Source organism: Leguminivora glycinivorella, chromosome 6, assembly GCF_023078275.1.
Source record: "Leguminivora glycinivorella isolate SPB_JAAS2020 chromosome 6, LegGlyc_1.1, whole genome shotgun sequence".
Lineage (NCBI taxonomy): Eukaryota > Metazoa > Arthropoda > Insecta > Lepidoptera > Tortricidae > Leguminivora > Leguminivora glycinivorella.
The window spans coordinates 6,546,564-6,568,371 of record NC_062976.1 but is presented as its reverse complement, the minus strand read 5'-3'; the positions used below and the strand labels follow the sequence as shown (position 1 = coordinate 6,568,371).

The 21,808-nt window shown below is 45.3% G+C and overlaps 2 protein-coding genes across 3 annotated transcripts in view; one reads left to right on the top strand and one right to left on the bottom strand.

Annotated features, from left to right (window-relative positions):
• The window catches only part of LOC125226967 (dedicator of cytokinesis protein 7), an 80,304-nt gene that overhangs the window by 6,650 nt on the left and 51,846 nt on the right, over nt 1–21,808 (bottom strand). The window contains 16 exon segments of the mRNA XM_048131153.1: nt 7,484–7,655; nt 8,366–8,496; nt 9,148–9,168; nt 11,016–11,192; nt 13,098–13,134; nt 13,262–13,392; nt 13,922–14,062; nt 14,338–14,472; nt 14,928–15,073; nt 15,654–15,780; nt 16,139–16,315; nt 16,542–16,621; nt 16,959–17,136; nt 17,138–17,339; nt 20,096–20,272; nt 21,239–21,388. Of these exon segments, the coding sequence (XP_047987110.1) occupies nt 7,484–7,655; nt 8,366–8,496; nt 9,148–9,168; nt 11,016–11,192; nt 13,098–13,134; nt 13,262–13,392; nt 13,922–14,062; nt 14,338–14,472; nt 14,928–15,073; nt 15,654–15,780; nt 16,139–16,315; nt 16,542–16,621; nt 16,959–17,136; nt 17,138–17,339; nt 20,096–20,272; nt 21,239–21,388 (2,182 nt within the window).
• LOC125227602 lies at nt 2,273–6,109 on the top strand. Of its 2 annotated transcripts, XM_048131946.1 has the most exons (3): nt 2,273–2,572; nt 2,711–2,884; nt 5,842–6,109. In XM_048131946.1, the coding sequence occupies exons 1-3, from the start codon at nt 2,392–2,394 to the stop codon at nt 6,030–6,032; spliced, it is 546 nt and encodes a 181-aa protein (XP_047987903.1). In that variant the 5' UTR covers nt 2,273–2,391; the 3' UTR covers nt 6,033–6,109. The 2 variants fall into 2 exon arrangements, with proteins under 2 accessions (XP_047987903.1, XP_047987901.1); XM_048131944.1 differs by having other exon boundaries at nt 2,273–2,884.

Sequence of the window (21,808 nt, the reverse complement as noted above, 5' to 3'; positions counted from 1 at the left end):
TTTGAATCATATATGATAATTTGAAGTTCTGGAGACAATTGGTTCTTAGGTTAAAATTTTGAAAGTAACAGATTTTTTTTATATTATTTATTCTCTTTATTCATTTTAATTCTTAGGCTAGGTTTTATAATATGATTATAAAAGTAAAATAACCACATACAAAACAATACAAAATATATAAACACATGGGGTGGGGTAGTGTGATGACCTCCTCGAGCGGGGGATTGGGGGAAGCTTGGGTGGGCTCCGGCCTGCCCAAGGGTCCGTCAGTCTCTCCTGGTCCACCCTGGGCAACATCACTAGCGACTAGCATGCGTGCTTCTTTCTAGTGATGGCTAACATCCACGCGGGCGTCGTCAGTAGGAGTGGGTTAACTGCTGACGACCTATACACACCCACCTGTGCTAGGACCTGCACAGTCGAGCGCCGTAAGCAAGGATGACGGGATCCTGGGGATTGAGCCATTGCCAACCCGCGTGGTAACACGTCTGCTTCGGCCCTAATTTCGGGCGAAACGGTAGCCCGGACTACTAGCCATAGTTCGGGAAATGGTCATGTGAGGTACCGTAAGTGGGCTCACGGCTAGAAGTGGGGGGGCCACAGAGGTGACTTCGGTTGCCGATGTGGTGGTGAAAGGCCATGCTGAGGGAGTGCGTTTGGGTGAGTCTGATGGAGGGCGTCTGACCTGGACGACCTTTCGTCACACCTTTACAAACTCCCGATGTCGCGCAACTAGCCAACCTCACACTTCTATATCTTCATCGGTAGCCTAGCGACTGAAAGCACCTTTTATATGTGTGAGTAAGCGTTCCCAGAGGTGCGGGCCCTTGTAGGGTGGGAGCCGATGAGGATGAAGATACATTAATTCGAACCATGGAGAACAGGTCAATTAATAAAAACCCCCAAGCTGGTCCAGCGGCGTTCATCGCTAATGGAACGGCCACACAGGCGAAGCCGTCTGTCCCAGCGACAGTAGGCCAAGCCACAAACTTGGCCAGTCCGCAAGCCAGTTCATCTGGCGAGCAGACCGGCAAAACATCTTCCAAGACTGGCAGATTGTGGACCGTAGGTCCAAGAAGCGACCCAATACTGGGAAGCCTCGCCAAGCCGGTCCCGGAAGTTCTTCCTCTTCGAAGCCACCTCCCCCTGTTCAACGTCAAGGTGAGGTGACTAAGAAGAAGAAGAAGAGCAAACGCCAGCGGATTGCCGAGCGCCTAGCGCGAGAGCAACAGCCGGCCAACACACCCAACCCTGCGCCCGGAGAGGGAGCATCGGCTTCTCAGAAGCCAGCACCCAAACCGGGTCCGAACCAGCAAGGGCCCTCTGGAAGACATCCGCCTAAGGGGAAGGGACCTTCCCAACCCCCCAAGGCTGGTACGTCAACCAGCACCCCAGCAGGTCCGGCAACAGGGAAAAACAAAAAGAAGCCAGGCAAGCATTCACGAGCTGCTGCTAAGAGGGCACGGGACGAGTCCTTCTCCCCGCAAGGAGATCCCAAGAAGCAGCGGCTTGTGAATCCCAACCAGCCAGGCGTATCCTACGCACAGGCGGCGGCTTCAGACCTGACGATCGTCGTAACTGATGCTAAGTCGGGTAGGATCACCGCCGACCAATCAAACGCCATCCTCCGCGCCTTTCACAAGGCAATCGTGGAGGATGCCAAGATAAACACGGATGAAGGTGCGGCACCTAGCTTTAAGGGCAAACCCGCTTACGCCGAAGGACAGCTGAGGGTCTTTGCGCGAGACGAATACTCGGCTGCCTGGGCACAGCGCAACATCAAGTCCCTTACCTTGCCAAATCTCACCCTAACGGCTGTTCGCCAGTCGGAGTTGGCAAGGAGAGTTAGGTGCGGACTCCTCATCCCTAACATCGATAACTCGTCCTGGGAAAACGTCCAAGAGGCAGCTATTGGACTTAAGTACCAGAACGGGTGGGCCAAGGTTACCTCTTGGTCCATTATCGAGATACTGCGACAAGACCAAGGGTGGTTTGTCGCATTCACAATCCCCGAGGAACTCGTCCCTGCCTTCATGGAAAGGGGCAGAGCCCTGAGCTGTGGGATGGGCACGATCTATCTCAAGTTCAGGGGTCCTGGGGGTAAATATGTGGACCAACCGCCCGCCCCGCAGGGTACTACCCTAGGGACCGCGAGCGTAGTGGTCCCGGACCAACAGGCCATGGGCACCACCCCCGTGCAGTTTGCATCTGCCTCCGGGGAGAAGGACGCCCCCCCGTCGACATCCAAGCTGACGACGACCGAACTCTCGGAGGATGAACTCCTCGGCATTGGTGAGGGACCTGCCGAGGCACCACCCGAGGGCGAGGACTTGACGGCATGGATAGAGACGGGGTTGGCCGACATGTTGAAGGAGGGAGGGGAGATGCAGGATGAAGCCCCTACCACCGTCAACATGGACACCGACTAAGGTGCTCCAAGCAAACCTCCAGCACAGCGTGGCCGCTACGGCCCAACTGAGACGCTGTCTGGAAGGTTTGCCAACAGCCGTTGCCCTCCTGCAAGAACCTTGGACGGGCAGCGGACACATACGAGGGCTCTCCAACACCAAAGGTAAGCTCTATTACTCCACGATGCATGCCATCCCTAGGGCATGCATTCTAACTACAAACAATATTTGTGCACAACAGCTCACTGAATTTTGTTCCAGAGATCTGTGCGCGATTAAACTACAAGTTCCAATGCCAACAGGCTGTCGCGACCTAGTCCTCGTCTCGGCTTACATGCCCGGAGAGGACGAGCCACCGCCACTCGAACTACAACGACTGGTCAGCCACTGCGAGAGAACAGGCCTCGCAATCATCATCGGGGCCGACTCTAACGCGCATCACCCTTTGTGGGGTATGGAGACCAGTAACAACAGAGGTAAGACACTTGTGGAATATCTCGTGACTACCAATCTAAACATTCAAAATATAGGTGCTGAACCAACATTTGTAAACAGACGATGCAGGACAATCATTGACTTGACTCTCGCCTCAGAGGAGGTAGGCGAACTCATCACGGAATGGCATGTCTCTCCGGAGGCCTCTTGCTCAGACCACAGATGGATTCGTTTCAACCTACAAGTATCAGATGACATTCCAGCAACTCGCAGAAACCCCAAAAAGACGGACAGGTTAGCATTTAGGACAACCCTGAGTGAAAACCTGGACAAGTCCCGTCTATCGGCCGAACCTCGGGAACCGGCCCAAATAGAACACCAGGTAAACGTCTTGACTGACGCCCTTATAGACAGCTACCAAAAAGCATGCCCATTAAACCCGCCAGCCAGAACTGCTATAGTCGGAAACAACTGGTGGGGCCCCGAACTAGAGAGACTCCGTCGAAAGACCAGGAAGCTCTTCAACAGGGCAATGAACACGACGGCCGAGGTGGACTGGGACAACTACTACGAAACCAAGGCCAGGTACAAACAAAGACTGCGGTACTGGAGATCCCTGTCGTGGAGGAACTTCTGCAGCAGCATCGAAACACTAGACCACGCCAATCGGGTAAGGAAAACCTTAGCATGCAAATCCACGACTCAGCTAGGCTCACTGCGGAAACCCGACGGTACATATACATCCTCTCCTACGGAGACTAAACGCCTACTCCTGGAGACCCATTTTCCGGGATGCGTAAGTCTACCGGACGAAGATCAGCAGGAGGAGGAAGAACATATCACATCAGAGAACAACTGGCAAATGGCTCATAGGATCGTCACCGCTGAAAAACTAAGGTGGGCCATTGACAGCTTTCATCCCTTCAAAGCAGCCGGTCCGGATGGCATCTTCCCAGCCCTCCTACAGTGGGGTTTAGGAATCATCCAGGACAAGCTGAAGAACATTATGGTGGCGTGCCTAGCCTGGGGTTACGTTCCCAAGAAATGGAGGGATGTTAAGGTAATATTCATACCCAAACCAGGTAAGAATGACTACACAGCTTCCAAATCCTTTAGACCCATCAGTCTCACATCATTCCTGTTAAAGGCCCTGGAGAAACTGTGTGACAGAGACCTAAGGGACAGAGCGCTTAAAAACATACCGATGCACATCAATCAGCATGCATACAGCTCAGGTAAATCAACAGAATCGGCGTTACACATGGTAGTAAGCCGCATTGAAAGGGCGATCCATGACAAGGAAATGTGTCTCGGCACATTTATCGATATCGAGGGCGCCTTTGACAAGACCCACTTCAACAGTATAGGGAACGCCCTGGCAAGCCACGGCGTGGAACCTGGACTAATTCAGTGGATCATGAACATGCTAAACAAAAGGACTATAAGGTATGCTGGGGAGCCACAGGCAGTAAAGGCGGTCAGGGGATGCCCTCAAGGGGGAGTCCTGTCACCGCTGCTATGGAACCTAGTGGTCAACAACCTCATAACCAAACTGAACGAGGAACGCTTCTATACAATAGGTTACGCAGACGATCTGACGATCTTAATATCAGGTAAATTTGCCAGTACAGTCTGCGATCTCACTCAGTCAGCGCTTCGAATTGTGGAACGCTGGTGCCGAGAATTCGACCTATCAGTCAACCCCACTAAAACAGAAATGGTAATGTTTACTAACAAAAGGTCTCTTGGCAACTTTACCAAACCAAAACTCTTCCAAGCTGAGCTAAATCTAACAGAAGAGGTAAAGTACTTAGGTCTAACCCTCGACAGCAAACTCAGCTGGAACAACCACATCAACAAACGAATAGACAAGGCGGCAGTCGTCTTCTGGCAATGCAGAAGGATGATCGGTAAGAGATGGGGACTCAACCCGAAAATCACCCTCTGGCTCTACAAGACGATAGTCCGGCCAATGCTCTGCTACGGTGCTCTGGTCTGGTGGCCAAGAACAAACCTAGGCAACGTGCGAGACAAACTACAAAGACTCCAAAGGCTCGCATGTGCGGCTACCACTGGCTGCACGAAGTCTACTCCGACGGTAGCCATGGAGGTCATGTTGGGCCTTCCACCGCTATACCTGCACATACAGCAGGAAGCAAGCTTATCAGCGGTAAGGTTAAATACACTCAACATCTGGTCTAACACAGGAGTTCTTCACACAAAATGCCTGGAAAAAGTATACGACGAATTCCCAATCCTCAGGTCAGGTACGGATCGAATTCAAAAACATGTCATCTTCGATAAAAGGTACAAGATACAATTATACGAGGACGACAACTACGAGGGGCTCAATCCCAAGGAGCTTAGAATCTTCACAGATGGGTCGAAAACGGACAACGGGTCGGGCTCTGGGACCTTCTCAGAAGACCTGAACATGTCGATTACCACTCCGCTAGGAGCTCACAACTCGGTCTTCCAAGCTGAGTGCATGGGCATCATTAACGCGGCAGCTGCTATAACTGCAAGGAAGGTAGTAGGATCCTCCATCCGCATACTCTCTGACAGTAGAGCAGTCCTTATGGCTTTAAGGAGCCATTTAATTACATCCAAACTCATACACGAATGCCATAAACGACTAATGGAGGTAAGTCATAAAAACGAGATCATCCTACAATGGATCAAGGGACACAGCGGATCCCGAGGTAATGATGCTGCAGACGAGCTAGCCAGACAGGGGTCGAGTGCGGGGCCATTGGCCCAGAACCAATTCTCCCGATACCATTCAGCAAGGTACGCTCAATGCTACTATCATATACAGGGAAACTACACACAGCACACTGGCTAAACCAGACTGGATGCAGGCAAGCGAAAATGGCCATGCCCAGCATCAGTGAAAAACTCACAAGAACGCTCCTTCAACTAGGGAAGGTCCGTCTGAGAATGGTAACCAGTGTCATAACAGGTCATGGACTATTTAACAAACATCTTTTCATAACAGGTGCTACGGACAGTCCCCTGTGCCGAGGGTGCATGGAGACAGAGGAAACAGCTGCTCACGTGGTGCTGGAGTGCATCGGGGTGGCTCCATACAGGGCAAAATATCTCGGATCTCCGAGAGACCTCCCCGAGGTCCTACTCAACATCAAGGGTCTGGTAGGATTTCTCGAGGAGTTGGGATGGCAGGACTAGCCAACCCCTCCCTCTTATCACGCAAAATAGGCGCTAGACGTCGAGTTGCGGAAAATCGCCCGTTCTACAATACAATACAATATAAACACATTATAAAAAACCTAACCTAGGGTGCCGCCGGCAGCGGGGCAGGGCCCAAGCTGCCGGTGGTTAGGGCTGCAGAGAGAGGAACCGTCGGACTATCCGCGCTGTGTCCAAGATCACCGCCGCACGCATCTGGCCCTTGATCCGGCCACCTAGCGAGAGTATCTTAAGATGTTGGTCGAGACTCTTCGCTATGAGACCGTTAGCTGAAACGACTATCGGAACAATGATCGTTGATTCAACATCCCACATGGCGGTTATCTCGTGAGCTAAGTCTAGGTACTTACCGGACTTGTCCTTCTCGGCTTTCACGAGATTCTCATCATGGGGGATGGTGATGTCAACGAGCACTGCCCGGCGTTGCAGTCGATCTATTATCACAATGTCAGGCTTATTGGCTACAATAGTCCTGTCAGTGATAATAGATCGATCCCAATAGAGCGTGGCACGACCATTTTCGAGAACTGGCGCAGGTAAGTACTTGTAGTACGGTACTTCGCGGTCCACAAGGCCGTATTGAAGAGCAAATTGCTGGTGAATAATCCTGGCTACGAGATTATGTCTGTGCAAGTACTCGCCGTTAGCAAGATGAGAACAACCGGAAATGATATGCCTGAGTGACTCTCCGGGACGGCGGCATGCCCGACAAATGTCGACCGTACCGTCCTTTTATTTATTTATTATTACAGGTAAGCCGTCACAGGGCAAGATATTTCGAATGTGTATACGTAAACCGTACGGCCCATTCAGAAAGCAAAAGCTTCAAGTCTTCAATCTATAATTATGATCTATCGAATTTCTGAAAGTGTACGCGCGCGATTGTAACCCATAATGCAACGAAATGACATGCAGGACTTCTCTTACAGATTGTCTTGAAAAGAATAGTGATTGGCCTGACTTGAAACAGGTAAGTACTTATTAAAGTAAACGTTCACTAAAGTTATCAAGGCGATAAAGTTCGTTTGTCCCTTTTTATCACACCAATACGTCGAAAAGGGACAAACAAACTTTATCGCCTAGATAACTTTAATATATAACAAAGACATATATATCTCCGTATAGACAGATAAAGTCTAAGAAAAAACGTACCTCAGTACCATACAGAAAAAGCTACGGTGGCCTAGATGGCATTACACCCTTGGGGTACGCTCAGCTAGTTGGCGCCAATATTATTAATATTTGACATTTTAAAACATATCAAGTTAAGAATATGGGCCAAATTGTCAAAACTGAGGTTCAAAAGCCTGTGTCAAGAGATGGCAGTCTATGCACTGTGATTACACATTTTACTTCGACAGTAATTACTCTCTATAATACTCGATCCTCTTTGATAATTTTATAAAGTTAAGGGTTTTCGTGTGTTTTACCTCAAGTCTGCTAAATATCTCAGGTAGTTTGGTCAGCGCGTGTTCCTTGTAGATGAACTCCTCTCCGTGGAGGTCGCCAAACAGGGCGCCGTAGAAGGAGACCCTGAAGTAAGTGCCGAAAACGCGCTTGCCGTGCAGCTGGTCGATGCGGGTGAAAGCCTCGTTCAGTTTGCTGGAAAAACGCATTGTGATGAGAGAAGATATTTCTAGATACATTTTGTGCTCAGCAGAACATAATAAAATAATAAATAAAATAAAAAAAACCCTTTATTCGTTTGTTTAACTACATTACACGTGTTTCTGTTTCCAGTTTAGGATTAATTATATGATGAATCCCTATGGTGGGTAAAGGCCTCCTCCACTGATAGCCATTTTTCTCAGTCCTTGCCAGCTATCTTTATCACATCCTCGTCCCAACGCGTAAGCATCCTTACATAGAATAGAATACATATTTAAAGTCACATACAGGTCGAACGCGATTAATTAACATTATTTTACATACATACATACATACATACATACAATCACGCCTGTATCCCATGAAGGGGTAGGCAGAGCACATGAAACTACTCAAGTTTCAGTGCCACTCTTGGCAAATAAGGGGTTGAAAGAAAACGAAACTGTGACATTAAAGTGACAGGTTGCCAGCCTCTCGCCTACGCCACAATTTAACCCATTATTTTACCTTTTTTCCTAACGTTTCGGCCAGGCTGCACTGGCCATTGGTCGCGTCGCATATGTGTACAAAGCGCGAGAACTTATAGGTAGTGTTATAGAATAAAATAGGTTGGTTTTCTGTGGGGACCTGACTTACACTAAACGGCGGCACTATCTCATCATTTTTTTTACATTTTCATGTATAATCAAATGGCGAAGTTTTACCCATGGATATTAGCCAGTTTCTTATAGTCCCGGTGTTCCTCGGCGATGGGTATGAGCACCTTGTACACTTCGTTGACCGCCTCGTACATTCCCGCCGTCATCAGCTCACTCGCGGCATGCTCCAGTAATGCCTGCAAACAATTATTTATAATAAGGCTTTGTAATAAGGGTTGGTTGTATGAAAATACTAGTACACTATTCCTACTTTATGTGCGTTATGCTTGCAGTCTTTTAGTCTGAGATTTTTGAAATAACAGCAATAATAATAAACTTCATAAGCTCTGTAATATAGTTAGTTTTCTAGTCTGAAGATGCCTGCAAACGATGACCAACTTTATAACTTGATAAGCCTTATGACGGACAGTTTTCTAGTCTAAAAATCTCTGCAATCGGTAATCTACATGGTAACAAGGGAGTTTTCCAATTAGAGAATGCCTAATATCAAGTGGATTATCGATTGATGTTCTATGCAACTCTAGTGTATACTTTTTTGATTTTGCGTCTATCAGCTTACTACAGAAACTGAAAGCATCACGGACTTCTCTGTAATGGGTATAAACGAGCATGAATGAAAAAGAAAATAAAAGCTGAGAATGTTAGGACGTTGTCGTGAAAGCGATCGTTGAAAAAAAAACCCGGCCAAGAGCGAGGTACCTGCAGCTCGTGGTGCGTGAGCTGGTGTGGTGGTCATCTGCTCCGCCACTAGCGCTGCTCCGTGCACGAGGCACATGCCGGCTGGCGTGTGCTCCGAGCGCTGTCACCTGACTACAACACACAGGTACCTGCAGCTCGTGGTGCGTGAGCTGGAAAACGATCACAGCGCTCACTACGGCCAAAATTGACATCTTAGTCGCTGACTTGCGCTGTCAAATCCATATTGCAGTAAACATTTTCATGTCGTTTTTGAGATAAATTTAATACGGGCCCAGTAAAATTTGTTATGGCGAATTGTAATAACTCCAAGAAAAGTAGCGACTAAATTCTAGCTATTTCCAAGACCGTGGTGGAAACGAAACCACCGTTTAAGTGAATAGTTGCCGTAAGAAGAAAAGTGTCGTCCAATCTCTGAAGTTTTACTTAAAGTGCGTAATCATTTGATACAAGTATTGAATTGAATTTACGGTGAATTTATAGTGCAAATTTTATTGGAGGTAGAAAAGCCGACGTGGAAGCCAATCCCAGTTATGTTCGGAAATAATTTTATTTGTTTCCTCATCTGTGCTCCTGTTTACAAATCGAAACGGATTGACGAAAATGCGTAAATATCGAGGTTTCAATGGGAAGAAGGAGCACGAGAACAATAGAAGCAGAAGCAGTCCATCCACTGAAGGCTTATCACATTTTAAATAAAATTCCTGAGAACTTATTTCATCGCATTCATGATTGTATTTGATGTGATATCTGGTAAACCTCCAATATTTTCAAGTAAATGAAACAAGTTTATGTAATGTATATTATAATTAAACGTTATTATAGCTAGTTTGTTTTTATTTTACAATAAACCCTGTACCCTGCAATGATACTTATAATACCTATAGTTAGCCTATGAAAATGACAGGATAGCAGTGAACTGATCAACTATTTCAAAAGCCAATGATTTATTTATACTTTATTGCACATAGGTACAAATGGTGTAAAAATTCTTCAATCTCTAGAAAATGCCCAGCTAGCACCAATTTCTTGTCTTTATTCATCGTCTTAGGTTGGAAAATGATTTCGTGAGTGATGGCACGAAACCCCGTTTTAGTCACCAGTTTGTTAATTTCTCACTGAAAACAACAATTTTAATGTTATTGGCGATAATGTTGTAACCACCGTCGTCCAAAATTGTCTAATATAGTAAAATAACACAAGATTTCATTAATTTTTTCACAATTTTTACTTACTTCTCGCTTAACAGCGGCGACAATATTGTCCATAATGGTCACCTGTCACGTGGCGTGTCGTCGCGCACGGTCCCAATACTGGTATCCTCATATGAAAAAAGTTCATCAAATACAACGCTAGATGTCGCTGAACCATGCGCTGCGATTCCTACATCGCGCTATCGAAAGTTTTATAGGATTTGTATATAAGCTACTAGTGACTGAACTTCATGTGCTTCTGCGCCATGTTGTTGAGCCAGATGAGCCGCAAGTCGATGCTATACTGGTATCCTCATATGAAAAAAGTTCATCAAATACAACGCTAGACGTCGCTGAACCATGCGCTGCGATTCCTACATCGCGCTATCGAAAGTTTTATAGAAATTGTATATAAGCTACTGGTGACTGACTTCCATGTGCTTCTGCGCCATGTTGTTGAGCCAGGTGAGCCGCAAGTCGGGGCTGTGCTAGTACCCTCATACAAAAAAGTTTATTAAAAACCCCGCTAGACGTCGCTGTGCCAAGCGCTGCGATTCTTACATCGCGCTATTGAAAGTGTTATAGGAATTGTATATTAAGCTACCGGTGACTGACTTCCATCTGCTTCTGCGCCATGTTGTTGAGCCAGGTGAGGCGCAAGTCGGGGCTGTGCTTAGTACCCTCATACAAAAAAGTTTATTAAAACCCCCGCTAGATGTCGCTGTGCCAAGCGCTGCGATTCTTACATCGCGCTATCGAAAGTTTTATAAGAATTTTATTTAAGCTACTGGTGACTGCAAACTGACCTCCATGTGCTTCTGCGCCATGTTGTTGAGCCAGGTGAGGCGCAGGTCGGGGCTGTGCTGGTAGCCGCGCGCGATGCGGTGCATCAGGTCCAGCAGCATCTCCGGGTCTTCTTGGAACTCTTTCATCTTCACCGTGTCTGAGAGGATCATGTGCAGGTTGAATACCAGGTCCTTCACCTAGAATTTTATACGTTATTAGTGATTATGTGCAGTTTTTAAATTAAATGATACGTTTTATTGTAAAAATTGAGGTAAGGTTTTTGAAACGGTGATTTCACTTCATGAATGAAATAATGTTACAGATGTAACGCGAAAAGCTTTTCTTTTTCGTATTTTTACGGGAATGTTCGTGTCATGCTATTTCAATCAGTCTCAGTACAAGACGTACTTAAACCGTTCGCATCACAGACACTTGATAAAAAGGTTGCGATGGCGGCCAGTGTCTGAATAAACTTAATTAAGGAAACTAAATATAATTATTAATTCTAAAAATCACAGCAGTACATATAGTATTGCATACCAAAGTAACCCTTAAAAACTAAAAGAGTGACTGAGACTGAAAAACGTGATGACAAGTAGAATAAAATATTCCAAATAAGAAAATGTGATGTGTACAACTTTCAGTAGAATAACCTAAAATACAAAGAATAGTCAAATGTGTATTACAAAGTGTGCTAATGAATGTACACAATGTCTTTGAAGTCAATGCATGCTGTCAAAGTAAATTATTACCTAACGAATGTATTCAAAATGCTGAAATGAAACAAGATCATAAGAGCACAAACAGCTTCATATTTCATTTAGACTTATATTGACCGGGATATCTAAAGACCGTGATTACCTTTTTGATTTATGGCGAACTTCCGATATTGCGACGCAGTTACATGCATCATGCTCACGGATAAACACTTAGTTTTATATTTCATTGATTGAAAATTACGACGAAAATTTCAAATATTATAACATAGACTACGACTCAATATCACTCGTTTTTGGTGTTACCTTATCTTATTAAATGGTCATGAAACATAAAAAAAACACTGTATACATAATTATTTTTAAAATCGATTGTCATGAAACATCAAAAAATAATTATGTGTAATAATCGTGAAAGTTTAAAACACACTGTATACGACAAGAGAAATTGTGAATAGTGCTAAAAACCGGGGTATTTCAAGCAATGTGAAAACAAGATAGTTTTTATTTGTCATGCTGATATAAATGAGAGGAGATGTGATAAAAATGAAGAATCGTGGGGGCAAATCGACTTACACCATCGGGGCTATCGTCCCCGTCTGAACCCTGTGTAAAGTAAAACATGAGTATATTTGCTTCTTATAATGTAAACCTACCTATTATGCACATAATGAAAAATATTGCCATTGCAGGTTTGCAATAAAGGAAAGCGAGATGAGTCAAAATACCGAATTACTCATAAATTGTTAAGAGAGATGTATAACGTAAATTAACACTCCATTGGTGGTCTGATGAACGACAGCCATCCAAACACATTTGAAGAACTTTCCTTCTAAATTCGCCAGATATTATGTCAGCTGGCACTAGCAAGCTAGTGACAACTTAGTATGATAGTAACGTGGGTATTTCTACGGGCAGCGAGAACAGGACACACTTGTGTGTAGAAGTACCCACGAGGGAAGACAGGGATATTTCCATTCTCCACCGGTTGAGGAGTAACTCAACTCACCCGTTCAGGGAAGCTGGTCTGCTGCAGGTCAGGGTCTCTCTCGGCGTACACCAGGATAGTTTCGAGCGAGCGCCGAAGAGACTCTTCGCTGAAGGTAGCAGGTATGCCCAAGAGGGATAGCATCAGACCCTCAGGCCTATCGCGCGCGATCATACATCAAGCGCGACTTCAAGATGGACTCGCGCGCGACAAGGAAAGTTGTGCTAGAGGGGCAGGTATCATCACCCGCCTCGTAGAGTCTCACTGAGACAGGTCGGTGTCTCTCGGCGTACACCAGGATAGTATTGAGCGCGCACTGAAGTGACTCCTCGCTGAAAGTAGCAGATATGCCCATGAGGGATAACAGCAGGTATCATCACCTGGTTGAAGAGTCTCACCTGTTCAGGGAAGCTGGTTTGCTGCAGGTCAGGGTTCCTCTCAGCGTACACGAGTATAGTATTGAGCGCGCACTGAAGTGACTCCTCGCTGAAGGTAGCAGATATACCAATGAGGGATAACAGCAGGTATCATCACCTGGTTGAGCGCGCTGGTCCGCAGAGACTCAGGGTCCCTCTCAGCATGCACGAGGATAGTTTTGAGCGCGCGCCGCAGAGACTCTTCGCTGAAAGTGGTGGAAGTGCCCACGAGAGATGACAGCGACATTGTCACTTGCATCTTTACGCGGCTGAAGTTCTGTGGAGGTAAACAAAATTATAATCAATGTTTATGTATGAACACTATGACCAGTGGTGTAGTGTGAGGAAAGGAGGAACTGTTGTTTTTAAGTGAATCTCTATGTTGGATGAGGTTTTTTTATACGGTCAGCATCAGCACTAGTGAATGTAGAATTAGTGCGAATATATTTGGTTTGCCAAGCTGGTAGTGATGTCTCATAAAAGCACACAGAGCGGCGGCGTGATCGCGTATCGTTGGGCGTATCATTAGCGACATAATAGACGCTTGGTTGACCACGGTGACCTTCGTCATTGGTGTAGGCTTGCTTTAGCTGTAATATACATACGTTGCCGAGCTGGTAGTGATGTCTCATAAGCGCATATAGCGCGGCGGCGGCGTGAGCGCGCGTCGTGGGGCACAGAGCAGCGCAGTGACGCAGCAAAACGCGGCAGATGCCAGACTTTACGACCAACACAGAATAGATGCTTGGTTGACAACGGCGTCCTGAGTTGTTGATGTAGGCTCACCCTAGCTGTAAGATACGTACGTTGCCGAGCTGGTAGTGATGTCTCATAAGCGCATACAGCGCGGCGGCGGCGTGAGCGCGTGTCGTGGGGCACAGCGCAGCGCAGTGACGCAGCAAAACGCGGCAGATGCCGGACTCTTCGCCGCAGCATGACCAACCGAGCTGTTCAACAGAAATACTTTGTATTAGCTTAAATATTAGGTATAATTATCGCTGGATGTTTCAGGAATCTCTGGAAATATCACATTTAAAACTACACGCCGTCGACATGTTGAAAAGAACAGTAAGGAAAGAAAAGACTGACCCATATATGTATGTTTTAAGCCCACGCGTATCGTATGACGAGATATATGTATAACAGATGGTCTGTGGTATTGGATTTCTCTTATATCTTGTTCACATCGTTTTGGTTTTCTATTGTTTTAAATAAAACTGACCTTGACGATGAGCGAGCGGACTGTAGCGAACATGTGCTGCAGCACGGTCGCGCTCTGGTTGCGCTGCATGGCGCGCAACACCACTTGCAACGCCGCGCTGCATACCGCCTGTCCAGATTCCATGTTGCTGCATGACTGTAAAACAAATGAACCGATTTTAACTTTATTATGGGCTAATATTTGGCAATCAAAGAACCACTTTTTAGTTTGTTAAGAATGTTTGCATCCGTGAGAAATGAGTTAAAGACGTAGGTAATGTATATTTATAAATCTTTGGGTTTGAAGATAGCGTCATAGGTCAAGTATTTTGAAAGTCTATTACAATTATATATCGCCCCTCTCATTAAAAATAAGCAAAGGTATGATCAAACCCCCCATAGTGTTTACATAACACTTGAACGGCTCCACAGACAAAAGTCAAACAGGATCGGGCCGTCAAGGTACCACGGATAACTCGTCTAACAACTCGCGTTGGACGTGCGTATCACGATACGCTTACCCTCCGTGCGTCTCGCGTCTCAGTTGACCGTGAATAGTTCGCGTCCAGTCACCGGGGTGCACGATGGCTCTCGAGCGATCTAGAATAGCACCTGCACGATGGTCGTGAGCGAGACCTCGGCGGCGAGCGCGGCGGGGAGCGCGGGGTGCGGCGCGAGCGGCGAGGGCGGGGCGTCGCGCGCGCCGCGCCAGTCCTTGCGCCAGCGCTCGCGCCGCCCGGGGACCGCTGAGGACCCGCCTGCGAACCGACATCTACTGTACTACGTATCACCATCCGATCTGATGGCGACTGTACTTTCATTCCATGACCCGAATCCGATTCCTGATTGCGATTTGACCGATTCATGAATTTTGTTCAGTAATAACTGCAGCACACTTATAGAAAAATTTCTAATGGAATTGAAAACGAGTAGTCGATACCGCTGGATTTCAAATTTCTGGAGCTTATTTTACAAAAATAGTATAATTTCGTTTTCCGCAGTGTCAATTTCGTGTTCGAATGGCGAAATCTTGCGTTAGAAATTAAAAAATCGAACCCCAGGTCTATTATCAGCATTTATCACTCGGTCTATACGCAACAAAACTTTCATTATATTATATGTAGCGTGTCGTGTTTCACTGCTGAGCGAAAGTTTCCCCCCTCCATTTTCCACTGGTCCCTAAATAAAACTAACTCTGGCCCCTGCTTCAAAAAAGGAGTCCAGTTCATCCCACCCAGATCCTCCATTTGAGTCTTCGGGTTTACACAATGTAATAAGTTTCCAATACCCTTCATTCCAAAATAGCACATTACAAAATGTCCTGTCCTATAACTATACCTTTCCGTCTCATAATGAAGTCGGAGCGCGCAGAACCCTGGCCTAAAATGACGTCTTCTAACTTAGCCTTGATGTCGGTCGTTTTGCGCACGTTCTGCTGCTGGCATTTCAAGAGCTCCTTGCGACCCTGTTATGAAATAACATGTAGTGATTATCTATCCATACTAATATTATAAATGGGAAAGTGTGTGTGTCTGTTTGTTTGTCTGTCTTTCACGGCAAAACGTGAGCGACGAATTGACGTGTTTTTTTTTAAGAGGAGATAGTTGAAGGGATGGAGTGACATAGGCTACTTTCTGTCTCTTTCTAACGCGAGCGAAGCCGCGGGCAAAAGCTAGTTATATTATAAATGTGTAATATTTACAAAAACTATATCGAGAGACATTGATATTACCAACGACTAAAAGATTAATGACGTCAGCATTGAGCGAGCGCGGGAGCAACTCTTGAGTCACAAGAGACACATCATGTTGCGGTGTGTGTACCTTATACTCGTGCGCGATGAAGCACAGATGCAGCAGGTGCAGTAGCGAGGGTAGCCGGGCGGGGGGCAGTTCAGCGCAGCACTGAGCCAGCGCGGAGCGGGAACAACTCTTGAGGAGCCACACGAGGCACATCAGGAGGTTGCGGTGGGTCTCGCTGTTGAATGGTGGACGTCCGGTCTGTAGACATAAAAAATTGTTAAACAAGGGTTGAAAGTGACAAATATGTGCAAAATTGGTACGTTACTATGTCAAAAGTTTCCATAGCGGCCTCAGTAGATGGCTGACTCTCGATCCATTGACACTGTCAGTCTTTGGCTATTTCTTATAAAATAACTTTACCATCACGTCTACGTTTTATTTTCAAATAATTAGATTTTTAAATACACTATTTTCACTGACTCACCTGTTTGTTGTCTGGGTCGTTAACGGACGGGTTGTAAAGGTTGTTGAATTGACCCATCTCACCGTCAAATTGAATGACATCTGAAAAAAAAGAAAGAGTATGAATAATTCATTTAAGTATTATAAAAAAATCATTTCCCTTTTGGCAAGTTAAATAAGTTAATTTTCCAGAGAACTCTGACGCGGTAGGACCCAAGTTTTTTTTTAATCGACTTCAATACCCCCATCTGCACCATGATGATCCATGAGGAATTGAGGGAAGGGCGAATTCTTAATTTTTTAAAGGCACATATAATATGGGATATTAGGCAAGTCGTGCATTTTCTTTTGAAATCCATCATTGGTTTATGGTTTAGGCGCCGAGAGACGAGGATCTGCGTCACGTACTCCATCAGTAGACAGTAGTGATGGGACTCACCTCGAGCCCCGCTAGAGCGGCTCAGCATGGGCGCCGCGTCGAGCACGATGCCCAACAGCGGCATGTACAGTTGCGCCACCCGCGCTCGTACTTCCGGCGCCGAGAGACGCGGATCGGCGTCGTGAGCCGTCAGGAGAGATAGCAGCGCGTTTACAGCGGCGCATTGAAGTACTGTATACTGACTGCAGGTCGAGCGCGGCGGTGAGGTCGTGCAGCAGCAGGCCGGCGAGGTAGTGCCGCGAGCGGTGCTCGTGCGTGAGTATATAGCCTAGCTCCAGTACAAGTATAGTGGACGTGTATACTGACTGCAGGTCGAGCGCGGCGGTGAGGTCGTGCAGCAGCAGGCCGGCGAGGTAGTGCCGCGAGCGGTGCTCGTGCGTGATTATGTTTTATTATTATTGAGAGCCTGCGATGCCCCACTGATGGGCAAAGCCCTCCCCCCGCTTTTCCATTCCTCCCGGTTTTGTGCAGTCCTCGGCCATTCTTTCAAAAAGGAGTCCAACTCGTTCCGCCATCGCATACGTGGTCTGCTGGGTCCCCGTTTTGGCCTGGGCTGCCCTCTGTGCTAATGTTGGCCCATAGCTCGTTCGGCATTCGGCAGACATGACCGGCCCAGTCCCACTTCAGCTTTGCCGCTTTCCGAACTACGTAGACTATTTTTGTTTTGGAGCGCAGCGTGGTGTCCCATGTCCATGAGTTTTCGCTCAAGTGACAGTGGCAAATCGCTTTTCATGAGATGTTTCATGGACCAATAGCTTCTCCAGGCGTTTTCAGTCCATCTTTCGACTTCTTTCTCTTGTCGCGCCTGGAAAGAAAATAGTTGGCCCAAGTAGATGTACTCCTGGACATATGCAACCGATTCTCCGTTTATCTCAATCCTACATGCGGTGCTATTATTGGTCCATGAACTTCGTCTTCGACATGTTCATCTGAAGTCCAACCTCGAGGCTTGCGTCGCTGAGGTATTAAAGCATTGATCGTAGTTCGGAGGCAGTTGAGGAGAACAGAACAATGTCGTCGGCAAATTGAAGATTAGCCTTCTATTCCCGACGATAAGGCCCCGATCTCCCCAACTCGGCATAAGCTTCAAGACGACTTGTTCAAGTGTGCTGGTAAACAGTTTTGGCGATAACGGATCTCCTTGCTTGACTCCTTTTTGAATACAAAATGAGGAACCTGAGGACTGTAGTTTTATGGCGGCTGTACTATTTTGATAAATGGTGGTTATGAGCTGAATATATCTGGGATCTATATCGTAAAGCTGTGAAAATGGAATTGTGATGAAGACTGATTAAGGACTTGTAGGTGGTCGGTGGTGGAGAGGCCTGGGCGGAATCCAGCCTGTTCGGCCGGTTGGTGCCGATCGAGTGTTCCCGAGATACGGTCTTCTACGATTTTAAGAAATATCTTGTACAGATGGAAGACAAGACTGGACGGTAGATTCCTATATCAGACTTGTCTCTATTCTTATGAAGCAGAATGATGTTGGAGTGGCACATTTTTTGTGGAAAAGTTTGAGTGGTTATTATAGTATTAAACAGTTTGGTTAAATATATACGGGATCAAAGTATGTTCTCCTACTTTCAGTGCTTCGGTGGTGATTCCATCCTCGCCAGGGCTTTTCCCGTACTTCATTTTTTGAAGAACCATAATGTACTTCGTGTTCCGTAACTGGCGGGATAGCTCTGAAGCTTTCTTCTAAATCAGGCACAGGCTGTGGGTGTGTGGGAGATTCGGAGTAAAGGGTTTTGTAGAATTTGGTGGCTATTGTTAGATTTATTCCGGTCGCCTATTAGGACCAAAATTATAGTATACCAGACTGCGTTTTAAGCAAACTTTCAAAAACCAGCAGGGTTAGCACATGATTGCCGCGAGAGTATGTCGCCGCGAGATAGACTACCCGTCCTTATGTCATTAATACAGTTAGAAGAAGACGTGTCATCTATCTCGCGGCCATCATGTGCTAGGCCTACTGGACGACATGTGCAAGAAATCATTACATACCTCAACTAATTCTAACATTAGCAATGTTAGTTTGGTTTACCCTCTAAGTATAACCGACGCCGAGGTCCCGATCATAGCCGATGAATACCGAGCGGGACGAGTCTAACGCGTTTGAAACTATTTTAATTACATTTGTACACCATTAAATGGATATTCCGTCGTTAACGTTCACATTTTTGAAGTGATTAAATGCGTTTTAGTTTGTAATCTTTGTCCATTTTTCAGTACCGAAAAGTACCGAAGAACCGGGATTTTATAACATCAGTACCGGTACCCAATGAGTTCAAAAATTCCGGGATTTCCCGGTACTTTCGGTACCGGGAATTCCCGGGAGCATTCCCTATTCACGACGCAAGTTCAAGTGACAATCTCTTAATAAGTGTTACTTTCCCGATATATGTATAAAGTAAAATCTGTAGGTAAAATTAACATTGTATACATGTATAAGTTCTTTGTTTTTATATTTTAATTTGTTACTACAATATCGCATTGGGTTCATCCTGTAATGATATTTGTATGTGTGAAATAAATAAATAAAATTTAAAAAATTAATTAAATTAAATTAAATCCTTTAATTTGCAGCTGTAGTTCAAATAAACACGCAATGAAGTCGTGCTCTTTTTAGTGACAAGATGCTTGATTGTCTATAGTTATTTGCTTTTGGAAGAAGGCCTAGTTGTCGCTTGACACTTCTTGTCAGTAGGTACTTAATCAACGAAAACATTTCATTGAAAAGTGAAATCATGAAAAACAAGAGTAAACAAATGCCTGATTTAGACGGCGTGGGAACTCGCATGCGATTTTAGTTACATTGCGGGCTGTTGAGGTTATATACAATTTTGCACAGCCATCAAATACTGCAATGTAATAAAACTCGTATACGAGTTCTCGTACCGTGTAAATGAGCCCAAACTTTGCTACAATTTAAATGCTTTGATTCTGGCAGTTTCCAGTACGCTTTCACACGATGCTGGAACAACATTCCTCCGCCAATATAAAACATTGCTTCACTTTTTTTAATCTAAGGCAAGGCAAATTAAAACTAGGTAGGTATATCTTCTGAAACATCAAAATTCTGACTCCTACCTAGTTACGAGTATCTATTAGAGAGAGACAACAATAATATATCTCACCTTGTACTGCACAAGAGGCACAGCGTCCGGCAGGAAGCAATTTTGGCGCTCATTTGCTTGTGGTAACTACGGATCAGGTTGAACACGTAGCCTCGGTCCGCGATGCTGAGCAGATCGAATAGGAAGAAGGCCAGGCTGTTGTTCAGGCTTTGGGTGAGACGGCTGTTTTTGCCGTATCTAAAATGAAAGATAAAGTCATATTCCCTGCTATAAGGATATATTTCTATACCGACACGTTATATGTATATAACATTTTTCTTTACACATGAGCTTTTTAAGTTTCGACATAGGCACGTTTCAATAGAATTTACTTCATTTTCATTTCAGCTTTTTAATATTTAAAATATATTGGGTACAATAGTTAAGTTTATAAAACAATGAACTAATGCGGAAAAAAAATAGTGCGTGGAGTCCCTCAGCGCGGAAGAAGTGAAATTTCGTAACGTGAAAATGAAAATAGGAAGGGGTAATTCAAGAATCGAGTTGGCAACACTGAGTGTTAAACGTTTAGTTCGAAGTCGCATTAGAAGTTTCACTTCAAAAATTGCCCAATCGACGTTTTTAGAAGATAAACTATTTAACTTAGATTTAGATTTTAGAAGGAGGTAGGGCATAGCGAATGATATTCCGCTTTGTGTGGTAGGGCACAGCATAGCGGATATCGTCTCGCTCGAATCTAGAGCAGAGCCCAACTGGGGTAGTACCTCCGCCTTACAGAAGACCGCAGCCAAATAGCACTAGACCCTACTCATAGTGTTGTGTTCCTGCCGGTGAGTAAGGCTGCCAGAGCTCAACGAGGGTGCGAAGTGCTGATGACGGGAGGACTTACGGAACTAACTTGTTCCGTCTATTGTCCTTTCGAGTCGTCGGCAACCCGAACCCTCCTTAGAACTTGTACATTCCTTTTTGCTGTGTACTTAACACAGCATAAGGGAGTGTACAAGTTTTAATAGGGTGGCAACGCGCTTGTGACACTGTTTGAGTTGCAGGCGTCCATAGGTTACGGTGATCGCTTTACATCAGGCGGGCCGTATGCTTGTTTGCCACCGAAGTAGTATTAAAAAAAAAAACTCAAAAATTAGTGACATAATATGCCTTTTACTACTTTTTACCCTGTATGTACCTTTTTAAGGTTAATCGTACCTGGAGATGATCTCAGTGGTGACATTGTTGACGAGCGTGGTGATGTCGTCAGTGAACTGGTCGGGGAAGCGCGCTTTGCGGGGAGCCTCGTGGGCGCCGCTCCAGTATAGATATTCACACATGGACTTTATCATTAACTCGAACAACGCCCTAGAAAGAAGGCACATTTTTTATATACCTGAGATTTTAAGTTTCTGTTAAACAATTAAAACCTATGTACGGTCAATGGCTACCTAATGATTCTCCGACAATTTTTTAGCCGATTATTGATTCGCCGACAACGATTCGCCGAATGCCATTTAGCCGAATAATCAAACTATCGCTGTCACTTTTGGTCGACGGTCGGTTACGTAGAATCTTGGTTCGCATACAGTTAAGTTCGCTTCTGTGCAAATTATCCGAACTATAATTGGACATTTTTCATTTAGCAAAGTAATATTTTCGTTTAGTCGAATAATGTTTCACATTTTATACATTGTTAAAATATTTTCGAATGAATGAATTATCGCTGTTGTAAAAAAATTACGCACTTAATACACTTTTTTTTCTTAAACAATGTATAATGTGAAA